Raw genomic sequence first — 21,713 nt, forward strand, 5'->3', positions numbered from 1 at the left:
GGATATGGTAACTTTATACAACTATATTCAGGGACCGTACAAGGAGCTTTCAAAAGAACTATTCATCCCAAGGGCAGTAGAAATGACTTAGGGCCATCCCTTAAGGTTGGAGGAAAGGAGGTTTCACCAGCAACAAAGGAAAGGGTTCTTTACAGTAGCAGATACAATAGATTTGTTTAAAAAAAAAAAAAAGGTTGGACATCTTTTTGGAAGGGAAAGGTGTACAGGGATATACCAAATAAGTGAACATGGGAAGGATGTTGATCCAGGGAGTAATACGATTGTCAATATTTGGATTCAGGAAGGAATTTATTTTCCCCTTATTGGATGATATGTCACTGGGGGTTTTGTTTGTCTTCCTCTGGATCAATATACTGTAAGTACAGATATAGGATAAAGTATCTGTCATCTAAATTTAGCACAGGTTGACTTGGACGTCTTTATCAACCTCATCTACTATGTAACTGGATGTAATACACCCCACCCCACACACACACACACACACACACACACACACACACACACACACACACACACACACACACACACACACACACACACACACACACACACACACACACACACACACACACACACACACACTTTTACCTTCTGTACCCCCCAACCCCATTTTATGTTCAACCCTGATGAAAACCTTAATAAAAATTGAGTTATAAAAAGAGAAATATATTACATGCGGCCTATATATGAATAAAGAATTTCCATACTGTTGCATGGACCAGCGAGCTGAAATGGATTTACTGAGCATCTGTTGTTTTACGTGTGATGGTGCTAGCTAGAGGATACAGAGGACCAGCACCAGTACAAACCTAGATTATCACTAGGTTTTTTCTCATTTGGTCACAATTCTAATTTATTTTGATGAAAGGGAATGTATTTTAGAAAGACCCATTCGCTTTCTGTCTTTAGAGCATAATGTTGTATAAAACTTTTTTTTTTAAATGGGTCTAAAGGACTTTGCCACCAATGTTGAATAATTGTACAAGTTGCAGTATGTTTTGCTGGTCCCCCAGCGGTACAGTACTATGACTGTTATTAAGGGCACTTAAACCGCTGCTATATATGCAAGAACTGCAAAGCAGTTGTTCAGTTCCTTTTGCTCAAATAGCAACCTAAAGCTCGGAAAGATAAAGGCCCATAATTACTAAGGCAACGGGCCCCGAAGTCTGTGCTGCATGCGCTTCTGTGAGGCTGGCGGCGCATGCAGCCGAGTCCCCCGGTCTGAAGAGAGGTGCAGGGAGAAAGACAAGGGGGTGTGACAGGGGAGTGACGGGGGCGCGGCCGTGACAGCACCCGGCAGGTTTGCCCTCATTGGCTGAATCGCTGGGGTGTGTGGCCTAGCGCTCCGTCTTGATTCCTGATCTCAATTTTCTTGAGAGCAGGAGTTTCTGTCGGCGCAGCGTGGAGGCCCCCCCCCTCGCAGCGGGACCGGCCCCATTGTGGGGCGGCTCTTGTCCCTGCAGCGTCCGCCACAGCGGGTGCTGCAGTAGCCAGCGGGGACCTGGCCTAAGCAGTCTTCTGCCCCCAGACACCTCCCAGCACTGAGAGACACAGCCTAGTCCCGTGAATAGTCTGTAAGGCGTCTTCCAGCGTCTTCCATGGCTCCTGGTAGCTTCATAATAAAATAGTATAATCTGCAACATTAGTTACCAATGCTTTGCTGGCTCCTTTGGCAAAAAGAGGGCGACATTTGCAAACCCGTTACTGTACATGTATCTGATTTTAAAAAAAACAACTGTTAATGATAGAGAGGCTGTAAAGTTAGTTTTCCCTCTTTCTAACATTTCACATTCAGTGTTAGGAACCAAGCTACTGGCTTGTAAAGCGTGAAGGGGGCATCATGAACCCAGACAAGCTCTTCCTCTGTCTTTGCACAGAGATCATATGACTGTTCCCTATGTCATATGTGCAGTCCACTTGCACGCAAAGCCTGCTCCGGATAAGCCAATTAGTCGGTTCTCTCAACCTTCTGATCTGGCTGGCGCTGAAAGGAGCTGGTTTCTTCTAGCTACCACAAACATGCTTTATACCACTGATGGGTAAACTGGAAAGTGAGGATGGGGCTGACACAGCCGGTGTTAACTATGTCACTGCTAGAGGTTATGTAATGTAAAGTGCCTTTACTCACCTATTTCTATTCTCATATGTTAATGTAAAAACAGTCAGTCGTTTTCTGTTTCGGAGAAATATTGATGTCAAACATTTCAAGGGGAGCTTAATAAAGCTAACCGGTGTTATAACGCTAACCTGATCAACAGGGCCGGCATGATGGTGGTGCCACTGCACTGTGCCCCACGGTTACAGATGCCCCCGCGCTCTGTCCCACAGCAATTAAACTGATCGCTGGGGCAGAGTGCGGGGCCTCTGTAACTCTCTTACCTTCTCCTTCACCATCTCTTCCTGCAGGGTCCCTCATCATGGCGCAGCAGCATCAAATGACATCGCATCGCCATGACAACGGGACATCGTGTGATGTCATGACACCATGCAGCGTCATGTTGCTATGACAACAGGACGCCATGTGGCACCGCGTTGCCACGGCAATGTGTGCCGTGTTGCGTCACGTGATGTCCCGTTGTCATGGCGATGCCATTTGACATCGCGGCGCCATGATGAGGGAGCCTGCAGGAAGAGATGGGGAAGGAGAAGGTAAGAGGCCCCGCACCACATGTCCTGCACCGAGCCCCGCAGTATTCCTAGCCAGGCCTGCAACTTTGCAATAGTTGGTGTGAGAGAGACATAGACCAGGGGTTCTCAACTCCAGTCCTCAAGCCCCACCAACAGGTCAGGTTTTCAGGATATCACTGCTTCAGCGCAGGTGGCTCAATCAGTCCCTGCTTCAGCACAGGTGGCTCAATCAGTGGCTCAGCCTTCGACTGCAGCTGGGGTATCCTATAAACCTGACCTGTTGGGGGGAGCTTGAGGACTGGAGTTGAGCATCACTGATATAGAAGCAGGCACAAAAATGTTTACTTCTGAATAAACGTGGATTTCTGAATAGACCACCAATATTTTGCATACTGGTCCCGGAGTGCCTGCTTCTTTATCTCGGTATACTATATTTTATGCAGTTTTGTAGCCGGGCCGCAGACAGAATGTGTGGAGTGCTGCTTTGACATTATATATCTATAAATGTAACAATATATACATTTTATATATAAGTAAATTGTTATCTTTAAAAAAAATGTGTGTAGCTATAGTGTACACATTCACTGTATATAGATTGATAATTCCCACCCCCCCTGCGAGTTGTTGTAATATATTTGACAGTGACCTGATGCTTGAATCGCTCTTGTATACCTAATTATCACTGCTCTTCAAATAATTTGTATTTATTCAATTGACATTGTATCACATTTGTTCATCTGTGTATATATATTTCGAACACTAGTATGTTTTATTATCCACAATTGTTCCCCAACAGTGTGCGTGTTCAGGGGTGCACAACTCTAGTCTTTAAGCCCCCATCCCCCTCCCCCAACAGGTCAGGTTTTTAGGATATCCCAGCTTCAGCACAGGTGGCACAAATCAGCCAGCTGTGCTGAAGCAGGGACTGATTGAGCCACCTGTGCTGAGGCTGGAACTGATTGAACCACCAGTGCCAAAGCAGGGATATCATAAAAACCTGACCTGTTGCGGGGGTGGGGGGGCTTGAGGACCCGAATTGAGCACCCCTGTGCTTTTTTACACCTGGACCACGGATGTTTATGTGGTACATAAAAAACAGACATAAATGAAGACCTATTGTTCTATGCAGCTCCTGCATGTATTCCGTAAGCCTGTAATATAGTGCGCCACCGTGCACGCGCCCCAATTAGAATTGGCTGTGTTAGCCAGACGTTCCTGTACTAGGGATCCGCCGTGAGCGGTGGCGCGGCAGACTAGGGAAATTACAATAAAATTGTATTTTCGTGCTGCTGCCGTGCCGCGGACCAATCACAACGCAGCCTAATTCTGTGATGTCAGAGTCACGCCCCCTAACCGCGCGCATTACCCCGTGCAGTCTACAAACTTAACGCGCATGCCACGTGCACGCGCAACGCCGATCGCGCGCCCGCATGTGCAGCAGCAACAACTATAACACAAGCCTTACTGATGCAGATAGTGTAAAGTCCATACAAAGTGTTTAATGCATTTATGGCAAGAGATGCACTCAAAATGACTCTTTAAACATGCACGTCTCACCAAGGCTTCCATTCAATATGCTACAAAGATGTTGTCCCTGTGCAAAGATTTAAACTCAAATCAAACGAATATAACTACAATGTTCTCCAGCATAGGAAAGACCTTGACGATGTACAGTTCTACATAAGGGCCATAGATACGTAGCCAGGTCACCTGATGGCTACTATTCTGCCCTTGGGCTGGCAGTAAACCCTGGTACAATCAGGCCGTGCTTATAGTGCCGGCAACTGTTACGTCGCCCGAAAACAAATGCATTGCCGCCGCGTGTGCTTATAGTGCGCGCGATGGCGACAAAGCGACAGCGACGTCGCCGTCGCGAAAACTGGTAGCCGGCAACATTTGATTTTTCAAGGGCTGTTGCATCACGTGACGGCCCTTGAACCAATCAAATTGCCGGAAACAAGCGAAGCCGACGCCCGGCGGTGGTGACGGCGACGGGTGACGTCACCCGTCGTGTCGCCGTCACCATCGACAGCACTATAGGCACGGCCTCAGGTTGCCAGTAGTTAATATGGGGTTTTCCCCCTCCGAGGAGCTGCACTTGAGTGACAGTGGGAGGCGGTGATATCAGGCCTGGGCATGACCAATCATGAGCCAGACCTGGTGCCCTCCTCCTGGCTGTACTTAAAGCCAGTGCCACCCCAAATTCGTGGGTTTCCTTACCCATTGAGGAAGGCAGGTCGCACAGTGGAAAGGCTGAGATTGGGCCTTCTCCTGTCCTCTTCCCTCCGGGGGAAAGTGAGTGTGAAGTATACCTCTGCCTCGGCTAGGGAGGTGGGGAAGAGCTAGGACGGCTGCGGGTGCCCTTGGCCTGTAGTGACGGTCCAGGGACCATCCTTGAGTGAATAGCTGAGAGTACTGCATCAGGCAGAACCTGCCTTGTTCCGGTAACTGTACAGAAGACAATAAACCGTTCCTGTTGTTATATACCCCCTGCCTGGTGCGTGACCTTACTATGGGGAGAGGTAATAAGTTCTACCTTGGGCGATCACCTTCAGTTCCTGGAGCCTATGGCAGATGGAGGCGCTGCACTGCTAAAGAGATATGTAGGGTATGAACCCCAGAAGCCTAGTCCTGTGTCCCCACTACCATCGGTGGACGACTCAGCCCTCCTGTTACCAGCAGGTATGATGCACCACACGACCAATAATGGCCAAATCTCCCACTGGGTGGGGAAAACACCGTTACAGATAGTAAAAAAAAAATAAACAAACATTTATGTTAAAAATGGCCTTTAGCTTTTTCATCCTATTCGCCCACCTCACTGTTAAACTATAGCAGCTTTTAATTGCAGAGAAATAATCATGTGAAATATAGCCACCTTTGTTAAGACATGCTTTATAGCAATGCAAATCTCAATTTTGAAATGTCACTACCTTTTAAAAAAACAAAAACTTTTATTAGGTATAACCAGTAATAAAAAAAATATGTATATTCTCTGGAATGTATGCATGTGAGTTTTACAGTAGCATTTGGACCTAGATTTCAAATTCTATTAAAAATAAATATTAAGCTCTGAAACAAATAACATCATGTTAAAAGACATGTTACAAGCTTAAATACTTTCATATGTTGTTAAGTGGGGCAAGGTTTTTATACTCAAAGGGGGATATATATCCAGGTAAAAGTGGAGCAAATGTGGGTAAAATAACTGCACCGCATGTTTTAAAGAAAAAAACCCTGATGAAGTTGCCTGTTGCACCGAAACGTTGGATGCTGTTATAACTTTTTAAAGTAATTAAATGACACTTTTTGTCACTTTTTGATTGCTTCATTTTATGGTGTGCTTGACTAAAAAATTTTCATGCTATTATACCTCCTGACCTGAGTTTTTTTTGTCTTAGCACCAATTTATTTTTTAGTGGTATCCCAAGTTGCCGGACCTGATTCTTTTGCTTTTTCATATTAAAGAGAAAAGTCCCATACAATCACTAGGATTTTATTCTTTGATACATATGCTGCAGTTATTTTGCTCCAGAATTGCCCCACTTTTCCCTTGCCCCAAAATATACTCCAAGGCTCAACATATCACTGTATCAACCATAGAAACGAAGCTTCCCACACACACCTGTTCCCAGTAGCACTGTCTCATATTGTGAATGCATAGAGATACTGTAGATCTGTGGGTTGTTAGGCTAAGTCCATAGCAGGGGAGGCCGCACTGAGCCGCGCGGACGCTCCGTGCTGAGCCCCTGCATCCTCAATGAGGATGTCTTTAGAGGGGGCTCACATGAGCATCCGCAGGCGTGCTGAGACGTTGGGATTTTCAGCCGACAGCAGAGCCTGTTTCTCAGCGCGCTGTTGGCTGAAAACCTCCAATCACAGCAAAGCAGCGTCAACGTCACGGCGACGTGACGTCGGCGTCGTGATGTTGACGTTGGTGCATCGCGGGCTATTGGCCCAGCGACGTCACTGCCCCGCCTCCCGATCGCGCACGCTGGCTCGCCTGCCAGTCCATGGGATCGCTCCTGCCCGGGCAGACGAGGCTCCGCGTCAGCGCGGAGGCGCACGGGCTGAGGCTCTATGGACATAGCGTTAAGCAGCCTGTAATCATGCATTGGACTTCCATTCAAAATAATACACCTTTTTTCTCCTATTTCCTTTACTTACCCTCTGACAGATTCCTGGCAGCGTATGACATGATCAGTAAAGAGCGTATTACTTATTTGTGACTTCACATTAATTCTGCTTCAGCATAACGTATTAATTGGGAATTATATATATGACGCACCATCACTGCAATTTACAACTTCGAGATATCTGAAGGAACCAACTTTATTGCAGTGTGAGCCAAGGTGACCACCTGATCCTCATTATCACGGACGGGGTCAGCCAGTCCTGATTTGTATTTCCAGTCCCAATAGATTTTACTCAAAGGGGCAGTCGCTCACAACGTGAACTAAGGGATTCAGAGCTTCCATGTAGGATGACTGACATCATCAAAACAAGTGTTCAGTATTTTAAAGTAAATGTTTATACTTTGAATGTCTCCGTGGTCCCTCACTTACTCGTTTCAAATGAATGAATAGGACTACAATCTTGTAGTTGTGGGCACACAGGTCCCTTACCTTGGTGGCTCAGTGTCAGATTATTGAAGCTGTGTCCGCTGGGCTCTTTGCCCATGTGCTGGTGGATATAGTCTGTGCCCAGGTCATTCACAGCAATGGCATATTTTAGAGGCTTCACACAGGACTGTAGGCAGAATGGGACATCCGTGTCCCCTACAGAGTACCTTTATTAAGGGGGAGAGGGAGAGAGAGGGGGAGAGGTTGAGGGGGTATAGGTAGAGGGGGAGAAATGTAACGTGTTTCCTGTGGTGCTAATAAATTATATGAAATGTATCATCATCATTTATTTAGAGAGCGCCAGCATATTCTGTAGTGCAGTACAACACGGGTATGAACGATAATCAATGGCAGATTTCCCATTAGTTCCAATAGGCCCGGGTCTAAGGCGGCAAAATTTGGGGGCAGCAGAATTTGGAGGCGGCATGCGCAGGAACGGCTGACAATCGCGCATGCGCGGCAGGCAAGGACCGATTGCGCATGCGCAAGCCTCATGCGCCGATCGTGCATGCGCGGCCAGCAATGTGACGTCAGACGGCATCACGCTGCGATGGCAACTTGACGGCACGGCAGTGGAAGAGAAGGGCGGAATTTTGTAAAATCCGACACTGACGATAATAATAATAATAAAAACATAGAGTACATTGTATAGAAAGGGGAGTGTTTTAATATTTAAAGGATTTAAGAGAAAGGAAAACAGCACTTAAAAATCTTGTTGATTTTGGTTTAGCTTTCGTTTGTATAATTTATTTGCTATTTTTGTCAATTATGTGTAGCCCGGTCACCCCCAGGTGGGAGGAAGTAGTACGGAACCGGTGACGGTAACCCCAGAGTGTGCTCGCCGAGAGATTTTTCTGGGGGAGGCTCACGGACGCAAAATTGAGGTACCCCCACCTGATCAGTTAGGGGCACCCCACAAATGGTCTCAGCAAGCAGCTGACGCTCAGCTGGCCTCGGGTATTTTATGTGAACTGCATTGTACCCTATTGTGTAGAGTCTCGAGTGATAAGTTGTACATATGCACTGCCTTTTCATTGTATAACTGTGTACTGTCGTGTAATGTCGTTCCCCAAGCGAGGCGTTGGGTTTTTTACCAGGCGGAGGATGTAGCCCGGTCACCCCTCTTACCTTGCGACCCCCATCCCCTCCGTGGCCAGGATCGATGGCAGGTGCTGCCGGAGGCAAGCGGCAGACCCGACGGCCATTCCAGAGGGTGGGGGCAGAGAGGGGAGCGCTCCGGTGTGCTGGAGATCTCCGGCGGCTCCTGTACAGGGCGCCGCCTTGTTGCGCCGGTTCGCGCATGCGCGGTAAGCCCCCGGCGGCCCGAATAGGTCGCGCATGCGCAGGACTAGTTAGCCAGTTATGTCAGCCCTTAGAGAGTCGCGCGAGGGCAGGGACAGTTCCGGAGAGGTTGCGGAGGCCATTGGGGATTCGTGAAGGCGCAGGGAAGGCGCGCACGCGGCCCCAATATGTTTGCAGCCTTCACGGGACTACAACTCCCATGAGGCTTAGGGCCAAGCACACCAGGTGCTTCAGTGTGGCCAATGAGGGCCAAGGATCCCTTGAGGGAGATAGATACATTTTCGCTGGCTTGGAGCAGGTTTGTCAGTTGGAGCAGGGGAGCTGTGAGGGAAGGAAGGGTGCGGGGAGCGAGTGCAGCTCCTGCACCCCGATAGGTACCCACACCCCAGGTAGGCCCCAACTCCCCACTAGGTTAGTGGGTAAGTGCTGAGGGAGGCCCAAGATAGGGACGCTGCCCTTAGTGTAGTGCTGCCTTGTCAGAGTCACGGCTGTCAGTGCTGTGAGGTCTGACAGGCAGGCACCTTGTTGCGCAGCACGTTGGCTGCCAGCATCCAGTGGGTCACAGCTTGTTGCTGTAGGCGCTGGGACTAGTTTAGTAACAGTCAGGACTGGGAAGATTTAGGGGAGTGGGGCAGGTCATTAACCCCTATAGGCCCCTAGGAGTTTCCCCCTAAGCCATTACAGGTTGCTGTGCTGTAGGGACGGCCTATAGTATAGCGCATGTCACTTAGTGCTGTAGGGACAGGCTCTATGTTAGGGATCCTGTCACGGTAGGGTAGATTAGATAGAGACACAGCGGACGCTGCAGTTCTTGCTAAGAGGTTCGGATCCAAGTCGGGGTCCTCAGAGACTGTTTCCAGCTTGGGATCGCCCCTGGCGGTCCGCGTGCAAGGAGTCCGGTTGGGGATCAGATGACGTCATTCTACGACTGATCCTTTGTGAAGTTGTTGCTGATCCGAGCACCGGAGTGCTCAGCAGGTACTATACAGTCATAAGTGCACCAACGGGCCCTTAGTGTAATTGTGGCTGCGCAGTCACCCATTGCCTCTCTCTGCAAGAGTGCGGGACATTGGGTGGGGTTCTTTGGACACTGGGTGGGATCACCTGGTTTTGGGGAAGCGTCCTGCGGGACGTCGCAGTAAGTGTCTCCTCGAGAGAGGGACACCTGTTCTGAAATGTTTGTATGGTCTTGTGTTATATGCTGTTCCCAGTAAATGGTATTAGTTAATATATATATCACTTGGTGTGAGTATTGATTATTTGTATGTGTCCTGCGAGGAACCACTGCCCCTATGGTGGGAGCCATCGCAGGTGGAGGCGCTGAATTGAGTAAGTGGTTACCCCTAGTATAAATTGCCCCAGGTTCCCCGTGGCGGAAACTCAGCCCTCCTGCGAGCCAACAGGTAACGCACCACACCCGAGTAACACTGTATGTTTCCCCGCACCCACAGTATAATCTGCGATTGGGGGGGGGGGGAAACCCGTTACATATGAATGTCTTTTTATTGTTGATTCCCATTTCACGGTCACAATATTATCATCCTTCAAAGACCTGGCAATAGTCACCTTGTCCCCCCTGCCATCCCACGCCCTGCCCACGCATCTCTGCTGTGGGAGTCTGTATGCTGCTCAGCTTATTTCACTACATGTCAGACTCTCTTACAAATAACCTGAGTCGCAACAAAGGCAAAGGCATTAAGTAGCCTTTGGTGGTAGCCAAAGGTTGTCGCCGGTTGCTGATGTTACAGCTGCTCTGTTATTGGTGTTGGATAAAATATTTCAGATGTACAATGAAGCCTTTCCATCTTCACACATTACCCAGCTCACACAGCTCTATCTCCACATAATCCCACTTACTTCTTCCCCAACGCCAACTGCTTCAATTAACAAGAAACCCCTGACACACTCCAATCTTGCAAGCCCCCTGTATCTTATGTCAGGGGTGCGCAACATTTTGTGGGGGGGGGGCACGGCACCTACAGAGCTCCCGCGCTCTTCTCCACAACTCATTAAATGCCGGGGAGCGCGCAAGGCCTTTGTAACTCCCTCTTACCTTGTCTCCGGTGGCTTCTGGCGACGCATCACCATGACAACGCATGACAACATCATGACATCAGATGACGCCGGAGAAAAGGTAAGGGGGGTGCGAGCAGGGGGGTGGAGAGCAGGCAGAGAGGCGCAGACAAAAAAGTTTGCGCATCCCTGCCTTATGTTACCACTTACCCTTCCTTATAGATTGCAAGCTCCTTGGGGCAGGGCTCTCCTTATCTACTGTAACAATGTATGGTAATGCTTGTTGTTTTACTGTTTTCATCTTCCAACCCTATGGTACTGCGCTACAGAATAAGGTGGCGCATTGTAAATGAATAATAATAATACTTATTCCTTACCTCTGTCCATCCACGGTGCACAGGGACACTCCCCACCGCTCTGGGCTAAATTTGGACAGCTGAGGAATGTAGTCAGCCACCTTGTCAGAGAGAGGAAAGATGCACAGGGAGCGGGAGAGGGAAACAGCAGATGAGAAAAAACAGAAGGGAGAGAGAGAATGGAAAGATATTAGAGAATGAAAAAAACAGGAGTGGAAATAATGCCGCCTTATTTTTATGTTTACAATTACATCACTCAATATGTGTGCTCACTGCACGGGCTGACGGACGTGCTCAGTGAGTAAGGACAATAACTGATGACAGCAACACTGAGTTGGAATCAGGGCAGCCTGGCTTATATCCCAGTGTCGGCTCCTTGTGACCTTGGGCAAGTCACTTTATTTCCCTGTGCCTCAGGCACCAAACGCATAGATTTTAAGCTCTATGAAGCAGGGACTGCATACATGCACTACGTACTGTGTGCTATATTGTAATTGTGACGCTTGGAGTCACATTGGGAGAAAATATTAAATACAAGTTATTATTACATGTGTGAAACTGTCCAAAATGCATTGGCAACATTGTAAGCTCTTTCCCCCCAAAATTTGAGTCCTTGCAAACATTTGACCAAACCTCAAAGGCCTATAAAGTCACCAAATCAGTACGGTTTCAGCAAAATTTCCAGTCATGGTGCCAGACACCTGGCGTAGTTCCTACATCTTTGGGCACCCAAAGGGTTAAAACCTTTGTCTTTCACATTAGAGGTGAGCACTGGCACCAAAGTGATGAAAAACACGATTTCTACATTTTTGATTACCGGCATAAAAACCAGAAAGAGGACCAAACAGTGGCATGGGAATTACTAGGTGAAATATAGGCGATTAGCATTTTATTTTTTAAACAGTATGAGAAGTTTCAATATTTTCAAATCATTTTGAAACGTTTTATGTTCCCATTGTAAGCACAGGCTTTGGGCCATTTTCCCAATCTTTACCTGATCACTTTTGGTGATTAGACTTTTTGTCGACTATACAATCTCCAGGTACATTGTTTATTTTGCTCTGTATTTATGGTGCCGTCATCAGTCACACAAACATAAATAGCAATAAGTATCAATAAGCATGAATTTCAGAGAACTTGGAGACAAGGGTAACCGTAATTGTATCTTTCATGGGAAGCTACTTGCCGTACAATGATAAAATGTTTTATTTTTGTGTCTGCTAATAGCATTGCTCAGTTATTATATATGACAACTTGATCTAGGTAGCTGTGGTGTATTTAATGCCATAACACTGAAATGCCTATTGTCACAGCTTGATAAACAGGTTACAGATCCCCACAACAGTGCCACAGCACAAAGCTGAACTGACACGTATAGTAGGGCCTCACCTTCCCCTCTTGTAATGCCCGGGCATCCTCATACAGGCGGTTTACATGTTCTGTGAACTCCTCGAAGTCTGGGATCACAAACTTCTTGCAGACAGCCTGAGTTAATAGCACAATATTACTCTGAACACACCTGAACGTGGGAGAGACATATAGTACAGTATTACACACCCTACACGGACGGAGTGAGAGAAACAAAGGAGCAGAGAGAAGGGATAAGGATTAGAAGAAAGCCTCTAATTACTTTTGGAAGAGTTCCCGGTCCAGCATTACTCCTATGTTTGACTTTGACCCCTGCACAGTTTTATGCAGCATGTTCATACAGTCCTTCAGCCTGGGGTCAGATGTGAGCAGACCACTTGCCTTCAGTGCCTGGAACAAAGGAGAAGAGGTGGAAAGCTTAGTGTTCAACAGAGCCAAGGTCTCTTCTATATCAGTCAGTGTGACCCTGCTGTTTATGTGCCACCAGGTCACCCAGCAATGAGTGGAATAGTCTTAATGAGTCATAGGATTCTTCTTTCTATGTGTCACTTTGTATTCTATGGTGAGAGCAATAAACTCAATGGGGGTTATTCATGAAAGTCCGATAGTTCTGATTGGGCCACTGCGCGTATGAAAACTCATATTCAAGTTAGCAGGAGTTTCTGTGTGGTAGAGTCTGATCGGCACTACCACACTTTAATAAACAACCCCCAATGGGTCATAGGTTCCTTTTTCTATATAACATTATGCCCAGTGGTAAGGTGGCAAATACAAAGAACCACAGGTACCTTCTCTGTTTACTGTATGTCACTGTATAAGCCCATGGTGGTAGATTCTGCTTAATTTGGCTCATATGCTTCTTCTGTCTCTTTGAGTGAATAGAATCAATGAACCATTGGTCCCTTCTGCCACTGTACCAGTGTCGCCCTATGATGGGAGAGGAGGACTTGATGTGCCACAGGTACGCTCTACCTCTATGTCACTGTGCAATAGGAGAGAGATCCTGCATGGGCCTTAGGTCCTTTAGGTCAGGAGTAGGTCCTTTATTTGTCACTGGGTCTTCACAGAGTTAAAAAAGACAGATTGAATGGTAAAAAAATAACTCCCTTACATTAGTGAATTTGTAGACTGGAAGCTGCTCCTTTCCCTCAGAAATTGTGTAGAAAAGAAGGCTGCTGAGATGCTGCAGAACTGAACTGCTGGGGAGTCTGTGAGGGAAATGAGGCGAAGATGAAAGAGTTAATATACACATTCTATGCACACATGCTTCAGCGTGACGTGGCACAGGGCCATACAACTGCATCCAGCCCACCGTGTCATAACATAGATCTTCCAGCCAGCACACTGCTTCATTCCAGGGACACAACCAGAACAGTACTTCAAAGGTGCTGATAAAAATATGGAAAGTCCTGTCACAGCCCGTGTGTACCAGATGTGATATTATGTGTATGTTATCTCTAGTTGGAGATAAAGGCCCATATTTATTAAGTGGTGCTAAGCCGTAATGCACAACATGGCATGACAATGCTTGCATAAACTGAAATGGGATGTTGCAGTATCCCTGTGTGTGCTACGTTAAGGGGCACGTTTTGGCACTGGCAGTAAAGGGTATCAGGAGTTTGCGCTGGAGCAGATCCAAAGCTGCGGGGATCAGAGCTCACCTATAAAGCAGTCTCCACCAAAGATAATTTTGGCATCTATATTTCTCCGAAACCGAAATCTAATAGAGGATTTCATTAAAAAAAAGTAGAGGCAATTTGTTCAAAAACCTATGGACTGGGCAATGGGATTGCGATTAAATTCCCAAAACAACATTAATGCACGTCCTCTGTATTGTTCAGTGTGTATGTTATATATGTATCTGCTGCATATGCCCATGATCACTCTAACTATGTGTCAAGCCCCTATTCAGTATGGTGAGAGGTGGATAACACACGTGACCATGCATTGGTCCCCATTCACTTGTTAACTGCCTATGTTTCTGACGACTCTGGTTTGCTGTGTGCAACAGCTGAATTGTTAAATCAGCCACCTGTGTTGCTCGATTGTTGTCTCATTTGGTGCCTACTAAAATGGCTTTTCATCGAAAATGAACACCTACCTATAAGCTTAAGCAATTGAGCAAGAGACATTACAGCAGCGTTATGGGTTGGAAGGGAAGACAGAGCACACAAAACCCAAGGCCGTCATATGGGAAATCTAGTGAAAAAGGCAGCTGACGGGGACACATTCCAGGCCTCGGCTTGCTCAATGTTTCCATTGTAGGAGGGTTCTGCATACAGTTCATTGCATGCCAGGGTAACAGCCTGACCTGGGAGACCTTTATCCTCATGTAGTAGCAGTATCATAAAAAACGTAGATCAGATCCCCTTCAGTGAAAATCTATTGGAACACTAGCAATACAGACAGGAATGGCCTAACTCATGTTAAATATGATTAGATTGTAACCTTTCTGCCTTCCCTCCCTCCAACAGTGAGACAATGAAACAGGTTACTGTGCATAGAGAAGAGGCAGCAGGTTGGTGTCAGAGGGAGGGGTGAGGTGGTCATAGCTCATGCAAGGACCTAGTCACAAAGCAAACCGTACAGAATGTAGTAAGTAGCAGTGTATCTCTAAGGCCTCAATTATACCAGGAGCTGCAGAGCGATCCGGTGACGTCGCCGGGCGACATGTCCACATGCAGAAGCCATTTGTAGCGCTACTGCAGGGAGACATGGCCAGATTGGTTTATTTAAGATGCACTGTGATTGGCCGTGCAAATCACGTGATGCGGCCGTCGCTTGTGAAAAACTAAATCTCAAATCTCTTCATGAGACAGAAGCTTTGCAGTTCGTCGCTTATTTTGCTACTGGTATGTGCGCTTTCATTGGATTTTATTGTTTTATTTTCAAGCTGCACGACGTCACGTCGCCAGCGGTTTCTGATATAATCACGGCCTAACACAGGAGCAGACATAAATGGGTTTTCTTGAGTCTATGCATCATTCAATACAGTGAGAAGCAGGATAACACGTAGTTAACCATGCATCAACCTCAAAGCAACTTTACACATGGTTAACTGTGTGTTACCGCACATTTCAGCATTTTTAATATGGGCGATGGACAGACACAAAAAGAGGAACACACAGACTCTTTCACACAAATATACATGAGGACTATAAATCAAGCCCCAGAAAGTGCACCTTCACACACAATTTGTTTTCTACTTGTATCTACTGTACGTCAAATGTAACAAACTTGCGAATTGTATTTTACTTTGTTTTAATGCAGATAATTTAAGTCGCCCAAGACCTGTTTTTTTTAGATAAACATAAGCATCAGTTGCCACATTGGTTTGAAACTAATTAGGAATCATGGTACAGAATAATCCTCTCTCTCTCTCTCACGTACCCCAGAGGTGCTCACACTCCGCATGCGGGAGGCTACTAACAGGTCAGGTTTTGCAAGATTTTTCTAATGAACATACCTTAACCCTTTCACTGCCATAAGCCCTACGACACCTGAATTCTGCAGCCTTTCCCGCAACTGGTGGCCACAGGATCACTTGGGTTGTGATCGCGTGGTCACAGTGGTCTTCCACTTCTATGCTGTTCCCTGCTCCATCGGAGCGGTGACTTCAAGCTCCCCCTAGAAAATAAGCAAAATCCTCCCCCTTGGGATGGCCTGAGAACGCCAGAAAAGGTAGAGAAATGGTTCGCCATTTACCCCAGCCTTAGTTATCACTGAAACAACTTGCTTGGGTGTGTATTGATCACACAGATAACCAACAAGCATTGAGAAACCCCAAACATTACCGCATAATACATATGTATGTATATAAGTGTCAAAAGGAGTGCCAGTGGGCGTGGCTAAATGTATACAACAAAGATGCCCAAAGCTACTTCCAATGTGACAAAAATACACAGTGCAATACCTATATATCTCTTGAAAAGGGGTCATTTAGTCCAACCCTTTGGCCAGAGCGTCTTAAGCCTGCTAGCCACTTCAAGGCATGACCGTGTGGGTGTGTATTGCCCTGAAAACCTGGCTTGGTGGTAGCCCTTTAGGACTGAACATTAACACACGTCTCATTAAATCATTTTCAATTTCATGACGGAAGGGCTGTTGCCCCAAAACATTGTTTGATCACCACTGTTAATAAACAGGCTCAGATGGACCGTTTGGTTCACAGGGGAAATACCCGGTGGGGTCCTTGAGGTCCATACTGGCTAATTGTCCTGGAATTACAGGGAGATTTCCAAAATCTTAAATAATCTTGTGCGATTGACCAAATCTCCCTTTCCAGTCTGCCTGAGAGTGAGGCTGCAAGTAGAGTCAGTGCATGTGTATGTGTATGTATTTAGAAGTGATGTTTGTATGAGTGTATTCATTCGGCCATAAAGCACCGATTGAACGAAAAGTTCCCTGCATTAGCACCGAATTGGCACTATTGCACTATATAGAACAATGGCCTAGATGGCACTGCCTATGAATGCGAGTATGCATATATGCTCAAGTGAATTTCTGTATGAGCCTGTGTATGTGTATATGAAAACAAGCCCTATTCTAACGTCTTTGTTAGCTATGGTGGGTCCTTGGTAATCTAGTCCGAAACTATGGCTCGATACATTGGTTTGAAGCATTGTCCCTTCCACTGTGTGCTGCCTCTTTATCCTCCATGCTTGCCTGTGCGTGTAGGTCAGTAAATAGGTGGGTGGTGTTTAATACTCTACGTAAAACAGTTACAATGCGGTTACATATACATGCAAAACATGTACAGCCAGAGAGAAAAGAGGGCTATTTTAAAAAGTTTTACATATATCAACAATGTGCAAAGGCATTTTTCAGAGAGAAATATTAGAGCACACTCTGAAGACGGAGCTTGGGAGACTCAGGGGACATCTGAGCAAAGGTTTCTTCACTGAAAGAGCAGTGGATCCATGGAACAGGCTCCAAGCAGAGGTGGTGAAAGTTAACACAGTAAAATAATTCAACGCTATTTAGGATAGACTGACAGATATCCTGAAAATGGGAAAAAGACAGGAATTCAATGGACTTTGAGGTTTCACAGCAGATTAGGTGGACAGTCATTCATTTTAGGGCATACACATGCATTGAGATGCACAGGACATACGCACACTACATCATGATCTCTGACAGTCACACAAGGTATCTCACATGGAGTATAGACACATTGTGACATGAATACGCACACACACTTCATGTTATATGACACACATGAGAGCAGAGGCATAGCACAACTTGAGACATTGCACACAAAATCCCTATGTTAAAAAATGGCCAAACACAATATTGTCGATAACACATGTATGCAGATAGGGACACACACATGGAATCAGACTCTCGTTTCATGCTCACTGCTCTTTGCTGTATTGGGGGGCTGCTCCAGGTATCCAAGTCCTGTGGTCGGAGCCAATGTGCCGGGCGGGTACAATTTCCTTCCCAGTGAAGGGAGTCAAGAACTTTGGGAGCATCCTTAAGTCGCCCCCCATCACACATCGGAGGAAAAGCATCTCTAGGTGTGCAGGACCAGTAACTGGCATCCACTAGGGGGTGAAGAATAAGGAAAGTCAAGAAACAGCTCCAATGCGAGATTGTATCATCAGAGAACAAGGAGACTTGCAGGAGTTTTTTGCCTGGGTGGGCAGCGTTAGTGGTCACAGTTTGGAGGGTGTGCAGAGCCTCGACGGTCTAGTGGTCACGATGTAGGGGGACAGCGCCCCAGTGATCACAGCTTGTAAGGGGTTTAGATGGTCCAGTAGACCCAGCATATAGGAGAATGTCTGTGGTGCAGTGGTCCAAGCTCCTCTATGGTTCAAACGGAGCAAGATAAGTCCAGTGGTCACAGCTTGATTGTGTGTAGGCTGTAGGCTAGTGACGAAAACTATTTTAAAGGGTCACTGGGCCGCTGATCGCACGAAAGAAAAGGGGCCATCTGATTCAGCATTCACTAGCCAGAATGTCCTGGCCCAGCATCCCCAAGCCAGGATTCACCAGCACAACAGTAACACCTTTGGTAGACAGTGACTAGGTGTCATCAAGTTCAGAGGATACTTCAGTCAGAGCCCAAACACAGTCCCTTTAAGGATCTGCCGGTTGCTACATTGCATCTATTTCCAGACAAGTGCCAAGCCTCCTGCAAATGCAACCCAAGCATCCAATCAGGAAGGATGAGAGGCGGGACTAAACTGGGGGCAGGTGGGAGGACGTGGAATATCTGATATTTTTCTGAGTCACACAGTATCTATTTCATCATGTGCTTTCAGTGCCAGAGGCACCTGCCTGTTCTGATGAGTTGGCAATGCAAAGGCTGAAGCCCCTTTGCTAATAGTAAGAACCTATCATATTTGGGCATGCAAGATCTCCATATGAAACGGTGCTTTACACACCTCTGCAGTCATGCCCAAAACATAGAAGGCAGACACAGACAATGACGACACAGCCAGGGTTTTCTTTTTCAAACATGATGTACAGGCAGTCCTCATTTTACAACGCTTCGTTTTACAACGAATGGCTTATCCAACGCTATGCAATGCCTAACTATGTTCATTTTTACAACGCCAAAACGGCTTATCCAACGCTCTTACAACGCTTTGCAAAGTTGTTTATGTGTATATAATATATATAATATTATATTATACTATATAATATATAATTATATTTTATGTTATATTATATATATAATACAGTATATACACTATATAATTGATGTGGGTGCTGAGTATCTTATTGCCTGCATAAAATATTTGGTGTATTTTAGTGTTAAAAATGCCTTCAGGAACGGAACCTTTCATTTAAACAGTGTTCCTACGGGAAAATGTGTTTCGCTTTAAGACGTTTCGCTATCCAACGCCATTTTGAGTAACACATTGTGTCTGATAACCGAGGACTGCCTGTATATGTACAGCATTAGCTACTGTGCTAAAATTCTTAGGGGGGGGGGGTCCCATAAAATACCTCACCCCACATATCTGCAAGTTAGAAATGCAAACCACACGCATAATCTTTTTACCAAAATGTTTATATTTGTGAATTTCATATTGTTATACATTGTATAGTTTTCACCAATGTGCTAATCCCAATAAAAGCTCGGTGCTGTAAAAATATATGTACAGTCTGGCTATTATTTTATTTATATATCTGTGAGCACATCTGCAATAGTAACTGACGTTAAGCACACGTACCAGCAGGGAAATCCCTGAAAACATGTTTTGTCTATTTTAACGGTGAAATAATTATTGTGTGCTCTGCAGTGATTCCTACCTTTCCCAAACATTAGATTTTTTCCCCCTTCATACAAAATAGCAGTTTTGCAGCCTCCATGTATTGTTCAGTGCTCAGATTTTATGTACTACGAGTATTGATTAGCACTTTGAATACTACAGTATGTTTTCCTGTGTAGTTAAACAATTGTGTCTGTAACAATTATCTAAATCCTGAGATCCTTATTGTCCAGAGAGTGGTGCTACAGAGCAAAGAACAGTGATATTTTGGTAAAGCTCAGAGAGAAAGAAGGGAATAAAGGACACACAACATCACACACAAAACAGAAGTGTTTCTTACATCCATTGCTAAAATAGGTAGTGGGATTAGCACTCACAGGTATAGCACAACGATCTAGCACAGGAAAGAAACAGCGACTAAACAAAGTCGGATTAGATTTGTGGTCATCACGTTAGGCTGAGATTACAGGCAGGGCGATTGCGACAAGCACAAATTGCATAATGCCTACGAGGCCGCACACGACGGAGCGCGATGGCGCGACCGCGTTTTGAAAAGACAAAAAATGTTGTCTTTTCCAGCGCAGCCGCGTGAATTCCGCGTCACGTGAGCGGTTCAGCCAAAGAGGGCGAACCAGCTTGGTGAAGTGTCCGCCACGCCTCCCCGATCGCCCGCAGCTCAGTGCACACATCGCTGGGGCTGCAGGCGTGCGCGAGTCTATGCGGTCCGTCGCGCGCAAGTAGTATAATCTTACCCTTACATAACAACACACTGCAAACTGCACACCACTATAATGATATTAATAGGAATACTACACACCACTATAATGATATTAATAGGAATACTGCACAATGTTAATTGGACATCAGTTACCATACAAGAGAAAAGATTCCATCGGACGTTTATATCATTCAAGTCGGGGGGCCCGTGCTTAGCCTTCCGTGCGCGGGGCCCAAGGCGGCACGCTGGCAGCGGGGCCCCTCCTGTGGAAAAAGTTAAGGGGGCTTACCTAGAAGAGCAGCCTCCTTCGGCAGCGTCATGACATCACGGCGGCATGTGACATCACATTGTCATAAGACGTCACGGCATCATGTGATGTCGGTCACCATGGCAATGCGACGCTAGTGGAGGTAGCCCGCTCCGGAGAAGCTAAACCCCCCCTCTCAAAGAAAAAATCACACACAGCTACCACTCAGTGAGAAACGGTCCTTCAGGTCTGGGGGTCCCATGCTCCCCCGGCAGTTGGTCAGAAGTTGGATCCCGGCACGGAGAGGTGGCAACAATGCGACCGCTGGTGAGCGAAGCTGACACTCATCCTGTGACGTCAACTTCCTGCGTTCCACCTGAGCACCGAGCTGAGACGCCGGAAACTGCCACAGCAAGGAGACTGCAGGAGATCACAGACGGACCATTGTCTGACAAGAGAACCTCTGTCAGCACCTCGGTTCCTTGTAGGATCTGTACACATGATATATTCTAGCTACGTTTGTGAGTATTCAGTTTTAAAATCACCTGCACCATGGACATGTTTTTCTGCACTTGTCACCTAGGAGAAAAGTTTTGACAAATATATATTGCACACTGCTAATTGATTTTTTTTTTTTTTCTGTATTGATGATTTTTTAATATTGGTGTATTAACTATTTATGCACACTTTGAATTTTGACTGTTTATCTATAAATGTATGTATGAACAGGGCCGCTGACATGGGGGACAGCCAGGAGGGGTCAGCATCTGACTTTTGGAATTGTAGCCTTTCAACCAAGGAGCATGCTAGCAGCAACCTGCCTCCATTGGTTGGGCCCAGCAAACCTCTCAGCATGTCTGTGTAGACATGTGTGCAATAGTGAAAGTGCTGTGTATAAAAACATGAGTGCAAGCCGTAATATAACTTTTTATTTTAAATCAATGATAGCCAGGTAAAATCTGTTTCTTCCTGTGGTCCCTGGATACCTTAGTCCGACGTTGCATTCAGAGTTAAGGAGATCTTCAGAATTGCAGGGGTTTTAAACACAAGTATGTCATTACCCAGAATCCCTGGCTGCACTGGAAGCACTGTTTGCTAAGCAATAATGGGGGAAAGTCAGGATTGCAGACTTGTCATAGACATGTACATGTACCCACAAGTGATATTTTTATTTGCTAAACATAAGTTGCACACTTATATTTTTTTGCCATACCC

At 46.1% G+C, this 21,713-nt stretch overlaps 1 protein-coding gene across 4 annotated transcripts in view; it reads right to left on the bottom strand.

The window, feature by feature from the left end:
- GLS2 (glutaminase 2) overlaps positions 1-20,525 on the bottom strand; it is a 60,813-nt gene extending 40,288 nt beyond the window's left edge. For 2 of the 4 annotated variants that reach the window (XM_075591409.1, XM_075591407.1), the window contains exons 1-6: positions 17,669-18,415; positions 13,422-13,518; positions 12,573-12,700; positions 12,332-12,461; positions 10,964-11,043; positions 7,275-7,438 (exon numbers count right to left, since the gene is read on the bottom strand). In XM_075591409.1, the coding sequence (XP_075447524.1) occupies positions 7,275-7,438; positions 10,964-11,043; positions 12,332-12,461; positions 12,573-12,700; positions 13,422-13,518; positions 17,669-17,853 (784 nt within the window). In that variant the 5' untranslated portion in view covers positions 17,854-18,415. Of the gene's footprint in view, positions 1-7,274; positions 7,439-10,963; positions 11,044-12,331; positions 12,462-12,572; positions 12,701-13,421; positions 13,519-17,639; positions 18,416-20,404 lie in introns of those variants that run through there. The other 2 variants (XM_075591410.1, XM_075591408.1) reach the window with 2 other exon arrangements.
- Positions 20,526-21,713: the final 1,188 nt, after the last annotated feature.

This window comes from Ascaphus truei, chromosome 3 (genome assembly GCF_040206685.1).
Source record: "Ascaphus truei isolate aAscTru1 chromosome 3, aAscTru1.hap1, whole genome shotgun sequence".
Lineage (NCBI taxonomy): Eukaryota > Metazoa > Chordata > Amphibia > Anura > Ascaphidae > Ascaphus > Ascaphus truei.